Source organism: Gracilinanus agilis, chromosome 1 (genome assembly GCF_016433145.1).
Source record: "Gracilinanus agilis isolate LMUSP501 chromosome 1, AgileGrace, whole genome shotgun sequence".
NCBI classification, from domain to species: domain Eukaryota; kingdom Metazoa; phylum Chordata; class Mammalia; order Didelphimorphia; family Didelphidae; genus Gracilinanus; species Gracilinanus agilis.
In genome coordinates, this window is record NC_058130.1 from 310,363,548 (window position 1) to 310,386,317 (window position 22,770).

At 34.8% G+C, this 22,770-nt stretch overlaps 1 protein-coding gene across 7 annotated transcripts in view; it reads right to left on the reverse strand.

The window, feature by feature from the left end:
• Window positions 1-22,770, reverse strand: part of CAST (calpastatin) — a 142,405-nt gene that overhangs the window by 58,235 nt on the left and 61,400 nt on the right. For 5 of the 7 annotated variants that reach the window (XM_044662667.1, XM_044662642.1, XM_044662628.1 and 2 more), the window contains 11 exons: window positions 20,911-20,970; window positions 15,483-15,548; window positions 14,778-14,819; window positions 13,320-13,376; window positions 13,081-13,197; window positions 8,369-8,437; window positions 7,144-7,242; window positions 1,904-1,984; window positions 1,639-1,677; window positions 591-677; window positions 194-289 (listed from right to left, as the gene is read on the reverse strand). In XM_044662667.1, coding sequence (XP_044518602.1) covers window positions 194-289; window positions 591-677; window positions 1,639-1,677; window positions 1,904-1,984; window positions 7,144-7,242; window positions 8,369-8,437; window positions 13,081-13,197; window positions 13,320-13,376; window positions 14,778-14,819; window positions 15,483-15,548; window positions 20,911-20,970 — 813 coding nt within the window. The remainder of the gene's footprint in view (window positions 1-193; window positions 290-590; window positions 678-1,638; window positions 1,678-1,903; window positions 1,985-7,143; window positions 7,243-8,368; window positions 8,438-13,080; window positions 13,198-13,319; window positions 13,377-14,777; window positions 14,820-15,482; window positions 15,549-20,910; window positions 20,971-22,770) is intronic. The other 2 variants (XM_044662634.1, XM_044662657.1) reach the window with 1 other exon arrangement.

The following is a 22,770-nucleotide window of genomic DNA, read 5'->3' on the forward strand; positions in this document are numbered from 1 at the left end:
ATTAGGAAATGGGTAAACAAGGTTAAGTGACTTGCCCAAGGTCACATAGCTTGTAAGTAGCTGAGTTCAAATTTAAACTCAGGAAAGATCAGTTTCCCTGACTCCAGATCCATTACTCTGTCATGGGGCTACCTAGCTAATTATAATTTCTTAGACAAAAATGAGTAGTTTTCTAAGAATGAAATTCTCATACCTTTCCTTCTATCCTTCGTTTCTTCTCTTCTGGAGGAGCAGCACTTTTGACTGGTTTTGTTGACGGGGCTTTTAAAACCTCTCCTTTTGAAGCTTTCTGAAAAATAAAGACCCTAAATCTAAAAATCCACATTAAGAACACTTAGAGCATCAACATTTTTTAAATATAAAGATATTTTGCTGTACTATTTAGTTTAATAAAAAATGTCCATGTAAGTTTTTTGAAGTTATATGTTCTAAATTGTCTACCTCTTTCCCCTTCTCTCCCCACTCCCAGGACTGGCAAGCAATTTGATCTGGGTTATACATGTATTATCAGAGCATTGTTGACCAGAATTACAAAACCTTTTTTTAGGTCAAAAACAGTATTTCTAGCCAAATGCCATGGAAAACAATACCTCTTTATCCGTTGTCTTTCCTGTAGCTGTAGAACAAGTGAAGCCTGATGATAGGGAATCGATAGCTTCATCAGCTCCCATTTGCTTCTAAATGAAAAGGTACTATGAGTGGCATGTAGTATAGATGATGCATTCAAGTTCAATGACAGTTTATTTCACACTCAGCAACGGGTTGATATTACAATGAGTTCATGATGGAATCAATTTGATCCACTAGTGCAATATGCAATCAAACCATCACTTCCCAGTCTTTCCACAAATCCTCCATATGTATGCTCCCTCACTGGAGAGTTGGAGCCTTCTCCTAGTTTTTCAGATATTTTGTGGATGCCATTGTACATGAGCCAGGCTAGGCTATGCCTCTGGATGGGTAGCTTTTTAGTAGTACATATGTCTTAAGTATTACAAACTGACAATGCCTGGGTACAGAACTGAATAAGAAGAGGAGAAAATGTCAGGTCTCATTTGGAAAATTACATTGTGCAAAGAACCTCAACTGCTTGCTGTCAAAATAGTTCATCTTTTCAACCTGAATATTCTCCTGATGATCTTATAGGGTTTTCCAAATAATTAAAATTTTAAGTAGCAGGGTGGAGAATGCAATGTCTCTGCATGAGGGGTGGTAAGCAGGTGGCTGCAAATTATGGATGATGATTTGCCTTCAAGAAATAAGGGAGGTATAAGAAAACCCATGATCACCAAAGGTGATAAATTGATCAAAAAAGTAAGTAGAACATAATTACAATCTATGTTAATAAAACATTGAATTCTTCTTTTAGATTTCTCATCTTGCTAAAGCTTTTCCTTCTAGATATCTGGCTCACCTCAATATATTTTATGTTATTTTTCTTCCCACAGGAAATATGCAGAAAATCAATGAACCATCTTCTTAGTGAATAGGAATCATGCTTTTCAAAAACTCTCCTTCCTTCTTTTCTCTCTCTCTCTCTCTCTCTCTCTCTCTCTCTCTCTCTCTCTCTCTCTCTCTCTCTCTCTCTCTCTCTCCCTCTCTCTCTCTCTCTCTCACAAGATAATCATTTAAACTTACCTCAGAATCTGGTGGGCCTGTGGCTGCCCCTTCATGACTCTGAAAGAAACATTAATTTGAGGATTATGAAAAGGTTATACCATGCTAAGATGGGATTATTGCTGCTTTACAACATATAGTATCTAATGTGTTTGCTCTGTTCAATGAGGATTTGTTTTACATCTTTTTAACTATGCTTTCTAAATTATAAAATAACAATAGTTTAACAACGATGCACATTAACTCCAGGAAATACGAAATACAACTCTATATTCATCCTACTTACATCCAGTAGGTGTCTGTATTCTGGTGGAATTGTGCTTTCTCTTTTGCCCAACTCCTCTATATAAGTGGAAGAAAATGGATCCTGAAATATTTACAAAAATACAGATGCAATTTAATTAGTTGAAAACACTAAAGGAACCTGCTGAAACTGAAGACCTGTATGTTACTGAGGCATTAAATTATTGGAAGATTAACCTACAATCTAGAGAGAAAACTGAGACTTTAAATTGTAATTACGTTAAACTTGGACAAATCGTAGTACATATGTAACTAGCTAAAAGTATATGAGGATCAAATGAGATAATAGTAGTAAAGCCCTTTCTTTATTACCTGGCACATAGTAGAGCCTTAATAAATCCTTTTCCTCCTCATCTTCTGGAATATTATTGAACAAGGACAGGAAATTGAATCAGCAAGCATTTATTATTATGGGGCAAAGAGGTGGCTCATCAAATAGAGAGCCAGGCTGGGAGATGGGAGATCCTGGGTTCAGATGTAACCTCAAACACTTCCTGCCTGTGTGACCCTGGACAAGTCACTTAATTTCCGTTGCCTATCCTTTACCACTTTTCTGCCTTAGAATGAATACCTAGAATCAATTCTAAAAAGGTAAGGTTTAAAAAAAAGGCAATTACTATGTGTCAGACATTGGACTAAGTACTGCAGTTATATTCTAATTCTTTAATAGAATGTTCAAGTAGTTAAATAATTTATATACTTTTTTTAGTTTTAAATACAAAGACCACAAATTCTCTAATGTTGTGGTAATGGAGAATATAAACTGTGAAATCCAGGGCTGCATGATTTTGGTTCCTATATCCCTAGGTCCTAGCACAGTATCTTATCTCTAGAAGGTATTTAAATAAATGTTTGCTGACTTGAATTCCAAAGCCTTAGAAATATACAGTCAAGTCAACAAGAATTTATTCAGCACCACCTATGTGCCAGGTACCACTTAATCATAGACCAATGTATTACTTTGAGAAAATTCTTATGTAATGTTACATTCAAAATGTACTCTTAACTAAAAGGAATTTCTTAACAAAATAATACATATTATACTTTTAGATTCTTTATGCTCCAGAAAAATGAGAGCATATGCCCTCTTGAGATCCTGGATACTTCAGTCCTTGGAAGATTCCCTGAAGTTTCTACTAGCTATAGAAATGTTATTGTTAAACAAAAGCTTCCTTATAAATTGATGTGTGAACATTTAGGTACCGAGTTACTCTCTTCAAGGTTACAACTATCTCTTAACTGCTAAATTTAATGACTTTCTCTAGTCCACATCCTATTTAACCTCTGCAGTTTTTAGAGATGTTCATAACTTCCTCCTGGATGCCTTCTTTTCCCTGAGTTTTCACAATAATACATTCTCCCAATACTCCTTTAATCTATTTTTCAGTCTTCATTATTATGATCTATGTCCTGACCTCTTTTTGATGACCTCTTTTTTTTTTTTGATACTAGCACTCTGTTTTGGTTCCTCCTTTCTTTTCTGCATATTTTCTCCTGTTGATATGATCAGCTTCAATGGGTTCAATTTTCCTCTCCACGTAGAAGACTCCCATATCTACATATTAATCCCTCATCTCTATTCCAACTTCCATTTTCCTATCATCAATTATTTACTGGACACCATCATTATTATCATCATAGTAGCTAGCATTTATACAGTGTTTTAAGGTTGATGAGTACTTTACAAAATTTCCTACTTTATCATCACAATAACCCTGAGAGGTGCCATGATTATACCCATTTTATAGTTAAGGAAACTGAGACATACAAGTTAAATTCCTTGTCTGGGGGTCACACAGCTAGGAAGTGCCTGATGTAGGATTTGAATTCAAGACTTTCTATCTCTTAGTCTAATGTTCTCTCCACTGCATCACCTGGGAGTCCTCAAACTCAACAAATTCAAATACAAATTAAAAAACAAATTTGTTATCTTTCCACTCAAACTCAAACCTTTTCCTGACTTCCCTATTTCCAACAAGGGTACCACTATCCTTCCAGTTACTCAGATTCATAACCTCAGTTCCATCCTTGACACTTCATTCTCCCTCATTTGCCAAATCTTGCCAATTTTACTTCCTCATCTCTCACCACCATCTTCTTTTCATCCTCATATTTACCAGTACACCATCACCCCAGGGGAGGTTCTTATCACCTCTTGTCTGGCTTATTAGAATGACTTTTCAATGGGTCTTCCTCTCTTTAGTCTCTCCTTTCCAATTCATATTCCACACAAGATTCATATTCTGAAAATGCCAGTCTGAATAGGGGACTGGGATTGGCCTGATCAAAAACCCTAATGATGTTAAAATACAAGCTTGTCTTTCACTGAAAGCCCTTCATCACTGGGCTCATCACTTTCCCTGACACAAACTTTATTCCAGGAGAACTGTCCTACTTGATGTTGTCTAAATCTGACATTCTATCTCCCATCTCTGTCTTTGAACAAGCTGCCGCATTCCTGGAAAGCTGCCTCCTCACTTCCACCTCTAGGAAGCTCTAGATTCTTGGAAAGTTCAGCTTTGATACCATCTTCCACCAGAGGCCATTCCTGATTCCCTCAAGCTAATAGCTCCCAAATTACTTTGTAATTTCCTCAGTAAGTATCTTGGATGGACTTCTCTTTGTACATGTTGTTACTTCCCAGGAAAATATAAGCACCTTCAAGGCAGAGATTGCTTTGTTTGTATCTTTTTACCCTGAGGACCTTGAATTTAGTTGGTGTTCAGTAGATGCTTGCTGACCTTAACTGAATATAACATATTTTAGGATGTGCTTTTTTATTCAATTAGTACACATGTAAATAAGAAACTAATAGCAGTGGATTCAAGTTGCAAAAATACAAATTTAAACATGATGAAAGTAAGAACTTCCTAAAAAGAAGAGTTATCTAAAAAAGGAATGGAGAGCTTAAAGAAGTCAGATAACCCCTTATCAACTATATTGTCATTTGGTGCTTAGCTCATGTTAGGTGCAGGCTCGCTAATTCACTGATTGGCAGGATTGGACTAGACAAATTCTGACTTCCAACTATGAAATTCTCTGACTCTCTGATGTTTCTGATTTTAATTTTGATGAATGTGATAAGTAATATGCTGATGTGTCTATTTAGTATTTAATGAAGTTAATGAGTAGTATGTTTCCATTCAGATAGCCATGGTTTTTATTTCTTCTTGTCTTAATATTATAAGACAATTGGTACTGTGAAGGAAATGAGTTCAAATTCCACTTCCAAAATTTGCTACTTAATGTTTTTGGATATGTCATTTACCCTCTCTTGACCTCAGTTTCTTGAACTGTTAAATGAGGGGGTCAGACTAGAAGATCTCTGAGGTTCTTTACAGCTCTAGACCTATAAACCTATTAGGTCCTTTTCTCCCCAATATGTAATTTTTCTCTAGAATTAGGTTGAGATCTTATTGGGATTTAATTTACTCAAATCCCAGTGACTACTAAATTCAGAATTCCTAGGTGACCATGATTCATTTCCTTAAGTATCTCAACAATCATGAAGAATGTTCAAAGAAAATAATAAATGAAAGATAAATAATAAAGATAATAAATGAAATATTTTATGTAGTTTTTTTTAGTGAAATCTATCTACCTCCTAATGAGTAATTTCATAGTTTGAAAGAGTTCCAGAATTGCAAACTGAAGAAGCTCAGTACTGGACAGATTCAAAATTCTTCATTACACTATGTTTCTGTAAATGCCACTATCTTTTTCTTCCTTAGAGTGGTGGACTGATTCAATAAAGTATAAATCTCCACTTGGATGGGGTATGATCTTCCATGAAGGCTATTTTTAAGATGAAATTCAGAAGCGTATGATGCTTTTATAGTCCGAATACTATACCATGCAGCAAACCAGATATAAAATCAATACATTTTTCTCCATCTTCAAAAAAATTAATTCTTATTTGGACTTTAATGCTATTTTAACATCATTACTATAAATGTATCAGAGTGAACCATAAAAGTCTTTTCATTCTTAGGAAACATTGGGAAAAAACAAACCAAAATCAGAGCAACTATACTTTTAAAACAATAATTTACTTTCCAATCAACAGAACCCTAATTCATGAATTTGTTAATGGTCTCTGCTTGCTCCAGTCAGTTCAGGTAGGCTTAAAATACTACCCTGAAAGATCCAAGAGATGAAGCCTAGGGTCGTGTGAAAAAAATGGGATTATGGCATATGGCATAGGTTTACAGAAGACCATCAGAGCCACAGGGACAGTGGTCTCTGAACCACTGTGAGGATAGGAAAGGTATCATAATCCTGTTTTAGTAAAGGATTTACTCGAAACAGTTCCTCTGTGAATACTAAAAACACACAATAAATATTTACTTAACAGAAATCCTTGCACATAGTAGGATCTTAACAAATGCTTCTCGAATTAAATCACGTTTATTTGTGAGCATGACCCAGCCTGAAAATTAGACAATATAGTGGACAAAGCACTGAGGCTGGAGGCAAGAGCATCCGGCACTATATAAATGTTTATTCCCTTTCCTCCCCATTAGTGTAGCATCAGGCTCAGCTAAGGTAATCAACAAGGATTTATTGAGTGATTTCAGTAGTAAAAGTAGAGTACTTTCCATTCTCCCAATAATAATAATAATAATAATAATAATAATAATAATAGTAATAATTTTTAGACCTTTTCCTTCTGTCTTAGAATCAATACTGTACATAAGTTCCAAGGCAGATGATCAGTAAGGGCTAGACAATGGGGGTTAATTGACTTGTCCAGGGTCAGATAGCTAGGAAGTGTCTAGGGCCATATTTGAACCCAGGACCTCCCATCTTTAAGTCTGGCTCTCAATCCACTAAGCCACCTCTCTACCCCTTCCCCCATAAGCTGTTTTGAGAAAAATATATATAAGCCTTAGTTTACATTTATATAATGCTTTATCATATGGACCAGTTCTATAATTTCATCAGCATAGGGAACCTATGGTGTGTCATGTCAATTTGCCAATGTAGACAAGAAACTTGTCTGCAATTTATTTGTAGAGAGTTTGAGGGGTTAAGTGCCCTGTCCACAGTCACATTGCTAATCTGGGTCAGGGTACATCCTAAATCCATGTCTTTCTAACTCCTCAGCCAGTCTTCTACTCACTATGTTGCATTTACTCTTGATTGATTTATTATATTATCATAATTGATTTGTTCTCATCTGGTGAAGATGGTGATACCTTTAACAAATAACAGATACTGTACCGAAACTTGAGGCCCTGAATATTTTGGACTCTCTGGTTTATTTTCTTCAGGTCCTCCCAATGTGTCTACTAAATCATCTAAAGCATCGCTGAAGGAACTCTGAAATAGAAGAAAACAATCTAATAAATATTACTTGAGAACAAATGGATGGATGTTGATTTTTGGTCCACAACATAGGGGAACAACTGAGCACTGAATTTTCCTTAACAATAAAACATTTCACAATGGAATCATAAACTAAAAAGCCCAAGTAAATACTTAAATTGTGGTGCCTAGAAGTCCACACAGTACTATAGGTGGGGTCTAAAGGGGTCAAGGTATAGTGAGATTATCATGTCCCTCTTCCCAAAAATTACATCCTTCTTCATGAAGTCCAAGATATCTTCAAAAAGAGAGCACCCAAAGAAGAACACACTGCAAGGTAAAGGACATATGAGGAATGATTGAGAGAATTAGGCATATTTAGCCCAGTGGAGACAAGTTTTCCAAGTATCTGAAGGGATATCAGGTGGAAAAGGATTTGACAGTATAAGGAGTTTAAGGAAACTTCTTGTTAGGAATATTAGGAAATTATTAGGAAATTTTATTATTAGGAAATATTAGGAATATTAGGAAAAATTTTCAAAATAGTGAGATCCATCCAAAAGTAGAATGAGCTACCTCAAGAGGTGGTGAGTTCCCCTTCCTTGAAAAGATTCAAGCAGAGACTGGGTAGCTACTTATTGGGTATATTTATGTATGTGTGTAGGTAGACACACCTACATAAAGAGGCATAACTCTAATTTACTATGTACATATGTGGATATATATAATTGTTAAATTATTAAATATAACTGATTTACTAGACATTATATATTATATATGCAATGTAATATTTATTATATGTACTAAATTGGAAGCATACTTACTTTTAATGATCTAACAATTCTCTATACCAAATGAAACTACAGACTTAATATAAAATTGAAAAGTAACTTTGAGATATATTTAATTTTTGAGATATATTAAGAAAGGACACAAAAACACTTTCAATTTACTAATATGTTGGCCTGAAAGCATTAATTTATTACAAAGATCTTTCCTTTATTAAAATTCTCAGATGCTCTTAATTACCCCCAAAGAATACATTTTTGACTAGGACTCAATAATCACATCAGATTAGGGATCAACAATAAAACAACAAATATGAATAAGTGTTTTATGTGAGAATCTACTATTGTCCTACCTCTTTAGAAGGTTTAGTGGATTCAGCTTTTACTGGGCCAGATAAAGGCTGAGATATTTTTTCTTTGTTCTAGAAAAACAAGAAAAGTCATGGAAGTGTGATGAAATTAATGTTTTTTTATCTGTTCTGAAAGTTTGAAAGTGTGACAGCATTACATATTTATTAAGTAGATCATAATTCTTCTCATCATCCAAATATCTGTTGTTAGCCTTTAAAAAATAATAATGTAAGAATCTGAGGCATAAAGAAGTACATTCGCCCTTAAGTTCTTGCATAAGAAGCACCTTATGTTTGCATAGCTTTTTACATGCATTCTAGAGATTTTATCCTAGATATCCAAGATGGATAAGAATTTACGCCTTTTCCTCATCTTCTTAATTGAAGTTTAATTTTCAGTAAAAAAAAAACCCTGGTTTTCTTTAGGTTTACATCTGTTTAAATTTTGCAATGACTCCTAAGCGGGCTGCCCATCTATTATGGACATACATGAATGTGTGGCATTTTTCTTCACTTTTATTTGGGTCCAAACTTTAAAGTGGAGAATCTTCCTGAGTCACTCTTCTCTTCCCCCTCTCACCACCCCAGGCTTCTATGTTAATTGCTTACTTGAAGCTTCAAGAAGTCCAAGTCTTTCTTCAGAATTTTGGAGAGTTGTTAATTATCTGCAAGCTCCACAATTACTCTCTATTGTTTTATTAGAAAAATCCTTATTTTTATCTCTCATATTAAAGGCTTAACTTGCAATGTAGTTTTTCAAAGAACCTAATGAGTAAGTTGCCAAGCCTCATGACTAAATATAGGGTTAATCCAAGATTTGGATTTTTGTCCTTAATATTCTGTGTAGACTCCTTTAGATAATACAATTCATATAATCAATAATTTGTTTTGTTTTGTTGGGTTAAACCAAAGCATTTTATTTTATTATTTTATTGACTCTCTTTGCTTGTCGCGTAACTTAGTATCATTTATTACCCTCTTATTTTAAGGAGACAATACAAGTCATATTCTAATAGATCCCATGGATATCATGGGTGTAGAGAATCCCCTCTAGAACAGTCTCAACAAATAGTTTGTGTCTACTTGAGGATTTTACTGAAGAGGAAGCCACTAATTCCAAAAGCAGGTAACTTCTAGATGGCTCTAATTGTAAGGAGACCTTTCCTTATATAAAGCAAAACAAAACAAAAAAAAAATCAAAACCACAACCCTTGGCAGCTTCCACTGATTATTCTTAATTCTTCCCTTTTAGGGTCAAGTATAGTAAGTTTTCCCTTTTCCAAGTGAGGACCTCGCAAATACTTGAAGACAGCTGTGAGCCCCTTAAAAATTTCTTATTTAGGCTATCTTCAGTTGCTTCACCTTATTATTCTATAACATTTTCTCCAGTCTTACAATTCTGTTAACCTTTTTCTGGACATGGTCCAGCTCCTCTATGTCTTTTTGAATATGTGAGATGCCTAGAACGGAACATAAGACTCTAAATGTGGCTTGACTGGTATAGAACAGAGCAAAACATTTCCCTCCCTCATCATTGTGTTCCTCAAGATAACCTAGAACAATACTGAATTTTTTGACTGCCATGTCACGTCATTGATATAATGAGATATCAGTCCATTAAAACGTCTGTCTTTTTTCACAAAAGTCATGGGAAAAAAAGGTTACTCATTGCCTGTCCTGAATTTATAACAATGAATTTTAAAACTCAGGTACAGGATTCTATATTAATTTCTATTAGACTGCATCTTATTTGGTTCAATTAACTGTTCTAAGCTGTTTCTTTCCACATCCTGACTTTTTCTGGAAAGTTCAATGAATGTTGAAAATGAAACTAAAAGTTTTAAATGCATTTCTCAGTTTTGCTTTCCAATAAAGAGGTGCATTTAGGTGCATTGCAATTAGGCAATATTTGGCATAGAAGATAGAGTTTTGGACCTAGAGGCAAGAAGACTATGGGTTCGAACCAGCCTCAAACATATACTAGCAATGTGCTGTCCTCAATTTCCTTATCCATAAAATAAGCTGGAGAAGGAACTGGAAGCCATTTAGTATCTTTGCCAAGAAAGTTCCAAATGGGTCACAGAGTATTAGAGACAATTAAAAAAATACTGATTAAAATTTTTAATACTCATTTGGCTTTATGGAATGAAATTTTATTTTTAGCTGTAAGTTACTTGAAAAGGATGATAATATTTGATAAACCCCTCTAAAGTTGCATTGAGGAGATAGTTAAGAATAAAGTACAAAAGTGGGTGATTGAGGAAAGGATCTTTATTGAACATCAACTTCTGAAAAATAGATGTGAGACATATAGGTTCAGAGTGACTTCTGTTAGCTGATGGCTATTTACTTCATAATCTAGTTTGTCAGATGTTGCAACTACATCTCTGGCAGCAGAACCCACTCTAGTGATCAATCAATAGAGACTTGCTAAGTGACTTAGTCTGAAGGTTGAGATAAAATCTTTAAAAGATGGAGGCAGCTAGATGGCTCAGTGGATTGAGAGCCAGGCCTAGAGATGGGAAGTCCTAGGTTCAAATCTGGCCTCAGACACTTCCTAGCTGTGTGACCCGGGGCAAGTCACTTAACCCCCATTGCCTAGCCCTATAACAAATAAAATTAATATAGAAGGATATATATAAAAAAGATATTAGGGTTTAAAAAAATCTTTAAAAGATTAAGCATCTGTGAATGATGTATTCTGAGACCAGGAGCTCTTTTGACTCAGGAGGGTTTCAAAACACACTCAACTTCGAAGTACTTTTTTGAGCCATGAAATCTCTTATATCAGTAGCCTCCTCTTTGCTGCCATTGTTATCCCTTCAGTTTAGGCTCCAACCATCTCTTTTCTGGATTACTATAAATGTTCTAACTGATCTTGCTTCCTCTAGCTTCTCCCTTTTTGATGTACTTATCAAAGCTGCCAATATTATCTTCCTAAAGCACCAGTATCATCATGCCTCTCAAAACACAAAAACTCCCTGTTTAGTGGCTCTTCAGTGGATATCAAAGAGAAATTATAATACTCAGGACCTAGAATGAAGATTCTTTGCTATCTGCCTCTAACCTATCTTTCCTGCCTTTATCTCAGTATTTCTCTTTAGAAACTATATTTTAGCCAAACTAGATACTTGCTATTGCCTTATTTTGTCCTGCTTTCCTCCACTTCCACACATTTATACATGCTGTTTTCTCAGGGCTTAGAATAATTGGAATAATTCAACCCACCACTACTTTTGTTTACTGAGTTTTGTCTTCTTCAAGCCTAATTTAGGTGATACCTCTTCTTCAAATGCTCAATGGAAAGTGGGCTTTCTTCTCAGATTTATCATAGTACTTATTTTGAAATGTCTACAAATAGTCATTGAAGGGCAGCTAGGTGGCACAGTGGATAAAGTGCTGGACCTAGACCTGGGTAAAAATCTGGTCTCAGACATTTTCTCATCTATGACTTTGAACAAGTCACTTTAACTCCATTTGCCTCCATTTTCTCATCTGTAAAATGAGCTGGAAAAGGAAAATGGCCAACCATCAAAATACCTTTGCCAAAGAAACCTCAAGTGGAGTCATGAAGAGTTAGACACAACTGAACAACAAAAAATTCCCATTTACATCATGCTTTAATGTTTACAAAATGCTTTCTGACAACCTTGCTTTCTAGAGATCATTTGTTTAAGTTTTAACTTATTTATTAGAAGTATATGCTTCTTAAAGACATTGTCCAATTTCACCTTTACATTCCTAGTGTCTGGAACAGAAGCCTACATATAATAGATGCTTAATGAATATATGTTGAATTGAACCTCACCAATAGCCCCTAACTCACAGTCACTGATAATATCAAATAATATTTAAAGTACATGGTGTTAGTGCTAGGCACTATACAGGGTGCCCTCCAAACCCTGCTTTAGTTTTAGGCTACTAAAGTTTAAAACCAAACTCAGATTTTGAGGATAACCTTTATCAAGCAGATGAATAAAAAGATCCCTATTTTCCAGGAGCTCCTAATCAAAAAGTTATCTAATTGTAGTTTGTAGAGTTGGGACATTTATTTTTGTGTTCATATAAACCATCAGTTCATTTTCCTATTTTCTTTACAAGAAGAATTAAAACTCAGTATGGTATATAGTATACACAAATTTGAAGTCAAGAATTGTGTTTAGTCATTCAGTTGTGCCCAACTCTTTATGACTCTGTGGACCATACTGTTCATTGGTTTTCTTGGAAAAGATACTGGTTTACCATTTCCTTCTCCAGTGGATTAAGGTGAACAGAGGTTAAGTGACTTGTCCAAAGTTATATGGCTAGTAAGTGTGTGAGGCTGGATTTGAACTCAGGGACCTCTGACTCCAAGCCCAGTGCTCTATCTAATAAGTCATCTAGCTGCCTCAAAGTATGTGTTTATTAAATTGTTATTATAAACTGGTTTCGATTCTCACTTTACATATTTGTTCTCTCCATCTGGGCATTTCTCAGGATTAGGTAGAATTTGGAGAAAGTACCCCTTGGCCAATTTGTTGCCTCTGAAATCTTGGGTAGGACCCCGAATTCCCCAACTAAGTCACCCCAGAAAAGTGCTAAGCTTTGTACCAGTAGCTGAAGGCTCAACACATTCAAACAGACGGACTGTAAAGTTCTGCCCATCTTTGTAGATAGAAGGTTATTCTTCTCTTTCTCAGACACATTTTAGAAATTTCTTGTCTAACTGGTTTTACCTGGGAGTCTTCTGTTGGTTTCCCTGGTGTTGGCTGGTCAGTAGGCTTGAGGGTCTCTTTTCCAGCAAGAGAATCCTTACTTTCTGTGGCCAACACTTGCTTGGCAGGATGTTTTTGCTACAAGCATAGAAACAAATGTCACTATGAAGATGATCTATTTTAAATTACAAGATTGATGGATTCTTCTAAGTGGGAGAAAAGAGGGTTATGAGAACAAAATCATATTTATGGGCACTTACCTTCTTGTCTTCTTCTGAGTTTTTCCCATGAACATCTTTTACAGGAGGTTCAGTAGCCTGCCAATTTCAAGAAGTACAGAAAACATTTAACCAAAGCCCATGGGCAATGAAACAGTGGTTTTAGGCTATTGAGGTCACCAGAGGTTGGATCCAATCTGTCAACTCCTCAATAGGAAAGCATCATTAAAGGCCCCACTAGGTGGGCTTTAAAAAGAAAGTTGCATGTTCTTGGGTCAATAATTAATTCAAACAATATGCCTATAATATAGCCAGTTTCCAGAATGCCACAGATACAGATAAAAAGTTTTTTAAAAATCCATTTATAAACCTTCACATTAGTCAGCATGTAGATAAAACATCTAGTTGATGGCTCATTTTTTACTTGTCATTGGGATGTTCTGGAACTACAGACACGTCTAGGGGTTGGGAGGGAGCTGTTGACCTGATCCACTTGTAAGTTCCTAGAAGAGAGTTTCTGAAACTTCTGGGAATGAAGCCCAAAACTCCTTTTTTCCTTCCTAGGCCTCAAAATACATTTTGATAGATCTGACTAGGTTACCTGATTGATAATCAATGCTACAACAAAAATCTTATCCCTAGAGACTCTACTAACCAATCCAGATCAATTATATTTAGGTCTTTGAATATTCTCTCCTACTTAAAGTAATACAGGTACTTTACCCAAAAAGTCAATTTATTCTTCACTTCTGTTCCCTGATATTTGCCACTGCTCTCTTCTCCTGCCCCCTTTCCCATATTCTTTATCCCTCTCACTTTTTTCTCCTCTAAAACTATACACCAAAATCCTAAAAGCTGGCTTTGAATAAAATAGATTGCTGTTCATTTTGTTTAACTTTCCTCCCTGAACTCTCTTATTTTCATTTTAGCAAAAGTTACATATTAAAGGATAGGGCCTGCTCCTGTGATTCATTGTCAAAGGGAATTACAAGCAAAAGAAACTCTCTCCACCATCGCAGGTTGGCACATTTTCTGAAACTGGTAATCTTTTTGCATCTTACAGTCTTAGAGAGTTGTCTAGATGCCTGAGAGGTTAAATGATTTATCCAAAGTCACCCAACAGTTATGTCTCAGGTTCAAAACTTTAAGTGCTTCTCCATCCAATCAATATGTACAAAACAGTAATATAATGCCATTAATCATAGAATATTAGAATCGAAAGACCTTAGAAATCTCCTAATCCAATTTCCTCATTCTACAGAAGAGGAAAACCAGGAGTAGAAAGGTGAATTTAATTGCCTTGAAATACATGGCTTTGCTAGCTACTTGCTACTTGCTGTAGCAAAGATGCGTTGAAAACCATATTCTGATGTCTGGTTCTGTCGCTTCCCACTACTGGTTGTTTTGTTGAATATGATTCTTTGTAATAACAAGAAGCATGGAAACACACACACACACACACACACACACACACACACACACACACAAAACACCTCATACCTTGGTTGTCTGTGTTTTTTCTTCAGTTTCTGTTTTTTTAGCCTAAGGTAAGAAATAAACACAAACAGTAATTTTAAAAGTTTGCAAAGACCACCATGAATTATTTTTCCTCAGAGAATATTTAAAAGAGAAAGAATATGGAAATATTTCTCTTTCTCTAACTTCCAAAAATCACATTGACTGTAGTCATTAAAATTCTTTTAAAAGTCTGGATATTTTGCTTTTACTTTTTTAAGTGATATTTTATAATCTACTTTTCCTCCTATGAAATTTCAAGGCTTCTTCTTGAGTCCTTCAAATGTCATCTGTCATATTATCATTGAGCTCATTGCTATCAAATACCACTGGTGAATAATAATTAAATAACCAGCCATAGCTCCCAACCTCCCAGCCCAAGGGTCTGCTGCCAGTGTATAGAAAAACTGGTTTCTTGATCCATGAACAGAATACTCACCTTGAATTTTAGGTGATGCTTTAAAATCAAGAAATATGTGACAGAAGAGAAAATAGAGCAATTAACTTTAATTGGCAGAGATGCCAAAGATAATCTACCAGAGAAAATGCAGCATAGTTTCTGGCTCTTTACTAAAAATGGTGATCTAAAAATATTAGCAAGTGCAGAGCAGGTAAGATGACCATTAGTAAAGTGTGCTCGTGGTGTCACAGACTCACAGAGACAGAAAAATAAGATGAACCACATATCACCTGGGGAGTTTTCTTTTTCTTGTCATGATAATGCAGTCCTTTGGTCTCTTTATTGATTGGAGTAGCCTGATATTACAACATATATTTATCAAGGCTTTAAAAAATGGTTAAGTCTGATGAAACAGTCAAATGCTTTAAGTATAGAAAAGGGCAAAAAAATTAACTTTTATAGTTCAGGTAAATATACATGTGTTTGTATACATATACATATAAATATATATGCATATATATTTGAAGACATATTCTAAAAGGTGAACTTTAAAATATTTAAAGTAAATAACTAGCAAAAATTTCAGAAAGACTCCTTCACACTTTGCTAACTGCAAAATCATCAGATTTCTTTAATGGAGAAAATCTCTACTTGTCTGTAGCTTTTTTTAGACATTTTTTACACCTATGATTACAAGAGTTACTCATATGGTCATCAACAAATCTATAGGGACTCCCTTTGGTAGTGTTCCAAGTTTCTGTTAACAAATCTTAATGTTTTTTGTTTTGAAAGTTTCGTAAATTCCCTCTATTAAAACATACTGCAATGCATTAAAAGTTAAGAGTTTTAAGGAATTAAAAAGGCTCAGAGAGGTTTAGTGATTTGTCTGTTTGTTGTTGAGTTAAATCTGTCTCTTCATGACCTCATTTGGCGTTTACTTGGCAAAGATCCTGGAGTGAATTTGCCATTTACTTTTCTAGCTTATCTTACCAATGAGGAAATAGATGCAGACAGAGGTTAAATGACTTGCACTGGGTCAAACCGCTAGTATGGTTCAGAGGCTGGATTTGAACTCAGGTCTTGCCATCTGTCCACTACACCAACAAGCTGCCATGATCACCAGCTAATAAGTGTTAGAGGCTGTTATCTTCAGGTTTTCCTAACTCTAGCCTATTTCTCTCCACTAAGCTAAGTTGAAAAATTTAAAAATTTTCTAAATAAAAAAAAAAAAAAACTAGGTCCAACCAAATTCACCAATATTGATTAAGTTCCTAAAGATACAGAGTGGTGTAGTACTTCATTTTCCACCTGACTGTACTTCTTTGACTTCTCCATCATGGCCTCAGGAAACTTATTATTAGGACACCTCATTATATTGCAAGATCAAAGCAGCTTTGGTGTCATTATTTGTCAATGTCCCTTTTTCCCTTTTGTTGGAGGTAGGAAAAATGAGCTCTAGAAACTTTATTTAGGGAGAGCCCTATTTTCATTTTTTATTTTTTTATATAAAGTTATATAAATTTATATAAATTTTTATATTTTTATTTATTTAGGGGGCCCAGGTCAGTGATCTTGTAAGTTCCCACATGGCTACACTCTTCTAACTTCTCCATTATGCCCTAGTGCCATGCACCTTCCTCTCCCCAACTCTTCTCAGCTTTCTTTTGTGGATTATCTTCCTTCACTAGACTGCAAGCTCCTTGAGGACAGGAACTGTCTTTACTTTTTATCTGTATATAGTGCCTGGTACATAGTAAATATTTAATAAATGGTTGGGCAGCTAAGTGGCAAAGTGGACAGAGTCAAGAAGTCTCATTTTCCTAAATTCAAATCAGGTCTCAGACATTTACTAGCTGGGTGATCCAGTTCAAGTTTCTTAAATGTGTATGCCTCAGTTTCCTCACCTGTACAATGAGCTGGAGAAGGAAGTGGCAAAGCACTGCAGTATCTTTGCCATGAATACCCCAAATGGGGTCATGAAGAGTCAGACATGACTGAAATCAGTGAACAATAACAATGAAATAAATGTTTTTTGGCTGACTGCTAGGCATTATAGGAGATTCAAAGTTTAGCCAAAACAGGTTCTCCACCCTCATAAAACTTACATTGTAGAAGATTAAATATTTTGGAGTTTATGACTGCCTTCCTATTTGACTCTCCTGTGGATTATAATTAAATGCTTACTGTTTTGAGAAGCCAGATGCTGAAATGTTCTACACCAAAGCACCACCTTTTTCATTTTGATAGTTTATCTTCTAGATATGGCACAATAGAACATTTTGTCTGACACCCAAAATATCCAGAGACTGAATCACTTGCATGATGATGGATCGTACCAAAGCATTTGTACAAAAGGGCTGCTGCTCTGGGCAGGCAACCAAAACATTCATGTTCCAAAGCACATTTTAAATAAAACAGAAAAAGTCTGTATTCTGGATCCACTCAAACAGTATATACTCCGTAATGATTCCTTGTTCATGCCATTGACTTTATTTTGGTTTCTGTAAATGTCATTTGAGTGGTTTCTTGGTTTGAGAATGAAATAAACCAAGTATAACTTGGTATTTAAGTTCTTTGACAAGTGTACATTTCCACATCTATTGAGTACCCACCATGTGCCAGTCACATTGGGACACTGTATTTTAAAATGCTTATCAAGATACTATAGTTTAGTACTCCAGCTAAAAAAAAAATCAGACAACTATATAGCTTGTCAAAATTGCCATAATACTATAAATAGGTATCTAATTAATAGCCAAACAAGTTTCTTTGCCTGGAACAAACTGCCAACAAAAATTGACTATTCGCCAATGCAGCCTTACATTTGTAAAATGCACACATTAATCTGTAATCATTATCTGACATTTGTTAGCTATGCAACCTTTGGCAATTCACCTTTCTGGACACTGGTTTCTGCCTTTGTAAAATAAAGGAACTGGATTAGATGACCTTATAGGTCTCTTCCTGGGGTAGCTAGATGGTGCAGTAGATAAGAGCACCAGGCTTGAGTCAGGAAGATATGAGTTCAAATACAGCCTCAGACACTAGCTATGTGGCCCTGCATAAGTCATTTAACCCCTGTTTTGCTTCAGTTCCTAATCTGTAAAATAAGAATACTGTAGAAGGAAATGACAGGTCACTCCAGTACCTTTGCCAAGAAAAACCTATGGACTTGTCCATGAGGTCACAAAGAGTCGAACAAGACTGAGAAACATCAAGGTCTCTTCTAGGCAGAAGTGTGGTAGTAAGTGTTTAACCATTGGTTTTACAGGGAAAAAAGCACTTTTAAATTTAATTTCATTAGTAACATTTTCTCTATTATTTTCTTAAGATCAGATAATAAACAAAACAATAACTCAAGCCCTGATTCGTATCTTGTTAATTTCTGAAGCATACAAATGGTCACTGAAAATTTTTAAATGGGTTTTCCTAGGCTAGTATGTCTGAGTTGGCTCCTGCACACCTTTACTTCTAGGTCTAAATCTATGATCCTATGACAATTATTAACTATGAAAAAATTATATTTTAAAATAATAATAATAATAATAATAATATGTACTTGCCATCATGATTTTACATGGGCTTATTGACACCATAAAAGTGTGCCCGACCGTAAAGAGAGGGTCTGGCATAATTTGACTCCAGAAAGGGTAGCTTTTTTTGGGAAAAAAGATAGTTTGGAGACCACCTGCTTATCAGTTCTCATAAAACTGCTGAGAAAGCTGAGAGGAACCCCATGTACATGAAGAAAAAAATGAGTAATTAGGGTTTATATAATTTGTAACCTCTAGTAATGGTGGGAAATCAATGGTATGGTGCCAGTGATTAGGAATGAGTTAGCTATTAATAGCATTCTGCCACATATACCTATTTTTCCCTCTTCTCTCCTAATGCTTTTTTCATTTTTCTGATGCTCTTTTTCATCTAAAGCATGCCAATAGTACCCCTGGTCTTTGCTTTGCCTGTTTGAAGGCTAACATGACTGCCAATCTTCTTTTTTTTTTTTTTTTAGAAGTCTAGTCATATGGGGACTTAGAGGAGGAAGGAAGAAAAATAGTATAAGTCCTATGGCCAAAGCTTAAAAGACAATATACATAGCTAAAAAGATCAGAAAACTAGCAAAAAGAGAATCAATATACTATCTAGCAAAATAGGTCTTCTGAACTCCTAATCTAATTGTCAATCTTTATGCTTCTCCCTTAGCATATGCCTTATATTTATTTATCCATGTATATAGCTGTGGTGCATTCTTCAATAGAATTTAAATTCCTTGGAAGTAGGGCCTGTTAGGATTTTGTATTTTAGATCACCAGTTAGCATAGTGGCTTTCACACATAATAAAAACTTTGAAGACTTCTTCAGTTGAACTAAGACCTCCAGACTGAAAAATCTACTATATAAAAATGCAACTCCTTGTACTTGTAGATAGTTCTAATTTGGGGTAAGTTCTTCCTTCCTTGAGATCACATTTGTTTAGTTCACTCTGTGGATTCCAAATCTAATTCTAAAGCATCTTCCCAGCAACAGCTCTTAGAGTCTTAACTGTTTTCTTTTCCAGGCTAAATAACTCTAGTTCTTTCAATGAACATGTTCTCATATGGCAGGAATTCAATGGCCTATAGCTTAAGAAATCCCATGTTTTAATTCTTAGAATAAAAAAATATAAAGAAAAGAAGAGGAAGAGAGAGAAAAGAAAGAGAGGTAGAAAAGAAAGAGACAGAGAATACTTTTCCAGAAGAAACTTCAGAAAATAAAGGAAAGCAATTATGCTTGAATTCATTCTGGACAATTTTAATGGACAGAAAAAATGAACTATTTATTAATAAATTCTGTATTCATGTCCCTTCCAATATATTAGCAACTTATGAGACTACTGGAGAAACCACAAAATAGACTTTCATTTGTTTATTTGAAACCCTGAAACTACCTTAAATCTAGGAGTAAGAAAGAAATTTAAAATCCAAAGAGCCGTCATGGCTTAAAAAACTCTTATCTCAGTAGAAATTTACAGATGTCTAGAGGATTTAGGAGGCTGCTAGGTAGATCAGTGGATAGAGTAATGGGCCTGGATTCAGGAAGATCTGAGTTCAAAACTGGTCTCACTTACTTGCTATGTGTTCTTGGGCAAGCCACTGAACCTTTGTTTGCCTTAATCCACTAGAGAAGAAAATGGCAAATCACTCCATTATCTTTGCTAAGAAGACTCCACGGGCCATATGGTTCGTGGGGTCATGAAGACTTGGGCAAGATTGAATGACTGAGCAACAGAAAGACCAAATCAGTGGTGTCAAACTCAAAAAGAAACAGGGGGCCACTTATCCATATATAAGGACCCCTATGAGCTGCATACTGACTTAGTTTTAAAATGTAATGTTATCTGTGTTTTATTGTATTTATGTGTATTTGATTAAATATTTCTCAATTATATTTTGATCTGGTTTGGCCTCCATTTAGAAGTGTTATGGAGGGTCAGTCACATGGTGTTTGACACATTTGGATTAGGTAACCGGTATTTGACTATTTGCTCTGTTATTAGGAAAAACTGAATTTCCAAAGGTACCTGTGAATCAGGAAATGGCTTCTATACCAAGTTACTTAATTTCACAAAGGAATATAAAATCATTTGAAAGCAATTATCACTCCATACTTTTCCAAACACGTGTGCAACAGTTTAAGCAAAGTAAAAAAGCAGATTAATTCCCCAAAGCTGTCACAAACCTTGGTTTCTGTGGGATTCATACTGAGAGTACTGACTGAAGCAGGAGAGGAAGTCGATGCCTGTAAAGAAAGAGAATAATATGACTGAAACTTTTTTTTACTTAAACCCGTATTTTCCTTTATCTCTTTAATAATCACATCCTATCTTTTCTGGTCAACCTCATTGGATTTGGAGTATCAATGCCCATAGTAGGTCAGCAATATTAAAAAAAATAGTTCAAATATGTATTTTCTTCCAATTACAGATAAAACCAATTTTTAACATTTGTTTTTTTCAACCTGAGTTCCAAATTCTCTCCTTCCCTCCCTTCCCCTTCTTCCCCTCAAGGAAAAGGAAAGTGTGTTTCTATATTAATCATATTGTGAAAGAAAACAGACCAAAAAGTTTAAAAATACAAGAAAAATAAAGTAAGGAAAATTATGCTTTGATCTACATTCAACCTCCATCAGTTCTTTTTTCTGAAGGTGGATTGAATTTTTCATATAGCATGATTTCATAAAATCAAATTCCCTAATTAATACTAATGCAAAATGTTAAATAAAATACAAGGTCAAGAGGTTACAGCGATATATCACAAAGATCACATAACAGGTGGGATTTATACTAGGAGTTCAGGGCAGGTTCAATATTAAGAAAACAATTAGCAAAATCAATCATATCAGTAACAAAACCAACAAAAATCATATTATGATTTCAATAGATTCAGAAAAAGCTATTAACAAAATTAAATTCTCATTCCTGTTTAAAAAACACCAGAAAGCATAAGAATAAATGTAGATTTCCTTAAAATGATGGCTAGTATCTAATTAAAACTATGAGCAAGCATTATCTGTAATGAAAATAGGTTAGAAGCCTTACTAGTAAGATCAGGGGTGAAGCAAGGATGGCCATTATCATCACTGTTATTCAGTTTTGTATTAGAATTGTTAGTTTATAACTTTTTTGTTTTTTTGCTCTTCTCAGTTTAGATGTCAACACCATATTTGTGTTGGAAAAGGAATTTGGTAGGATTTCTTGGCCTATTTTTCCAAATAGTTGATATGACATTGGAATTAATTGTTCTTTAAATGTTTGATAGAATTCGTTTATGGATCTATCTGATTCTGGTGATTTCTTTTGGGAGTTCACTGATAGCTTGTTTTATTTCTTTTTCTAAGACAGAGTTATCTAAGTACTGTATTTTCTCTTCTTTTAATATGGGTGATATATTTTTGTAAATGTTCATCCATTTCACTTAGATTGGCATATAACTGGGCAAAATAGCTCTCAATAATTGTTTCAATTTAATTTTCTTTGGTGGTAAGTCCATTCTTTCCATTTTTAATACTAGTAATTTGGTTTTCCTCTTTCTTTTGCTTAATCAAATTAACTGATGATTTATCTATTTTACTGGGTCTTTCCCCTTAAAACTAGTTTCTTATTTTATTTATTAGGTCAATGGTTTTCTTTCTTTAAGTTTTATTCATTTCTCCTTTGATTTCCAGGACTTCCAATTTGGTGTTTAATTTGGGAACTTTAATTTGTTCTTTTTCTAATTTTTTAGTTGCATGCCTTATTTACTGATCTCCTCTTTCTTTATTTTATTGTTGCAAACATTTAGAGATATATAAAATTTCCCCTAAGAACTATTTTGGCTGCATCTCATAAATTTTGGCATGTTGTCTCACTGCTGTCATTCTCTTTAATTGTTTCTGATTTGTTCTTTGACCCACTCATTCTTTAGGATTAGATGAAGAGTTACTAATTAATTTTTAATTTATTTTTCATGGTCCTTTACTGGATATTTTATTTTTAGTGTAATCTGATCTGAAAAGGATGCATTTGATATTTCGCTTTTCTGCATTTGGCTATGATGTTTT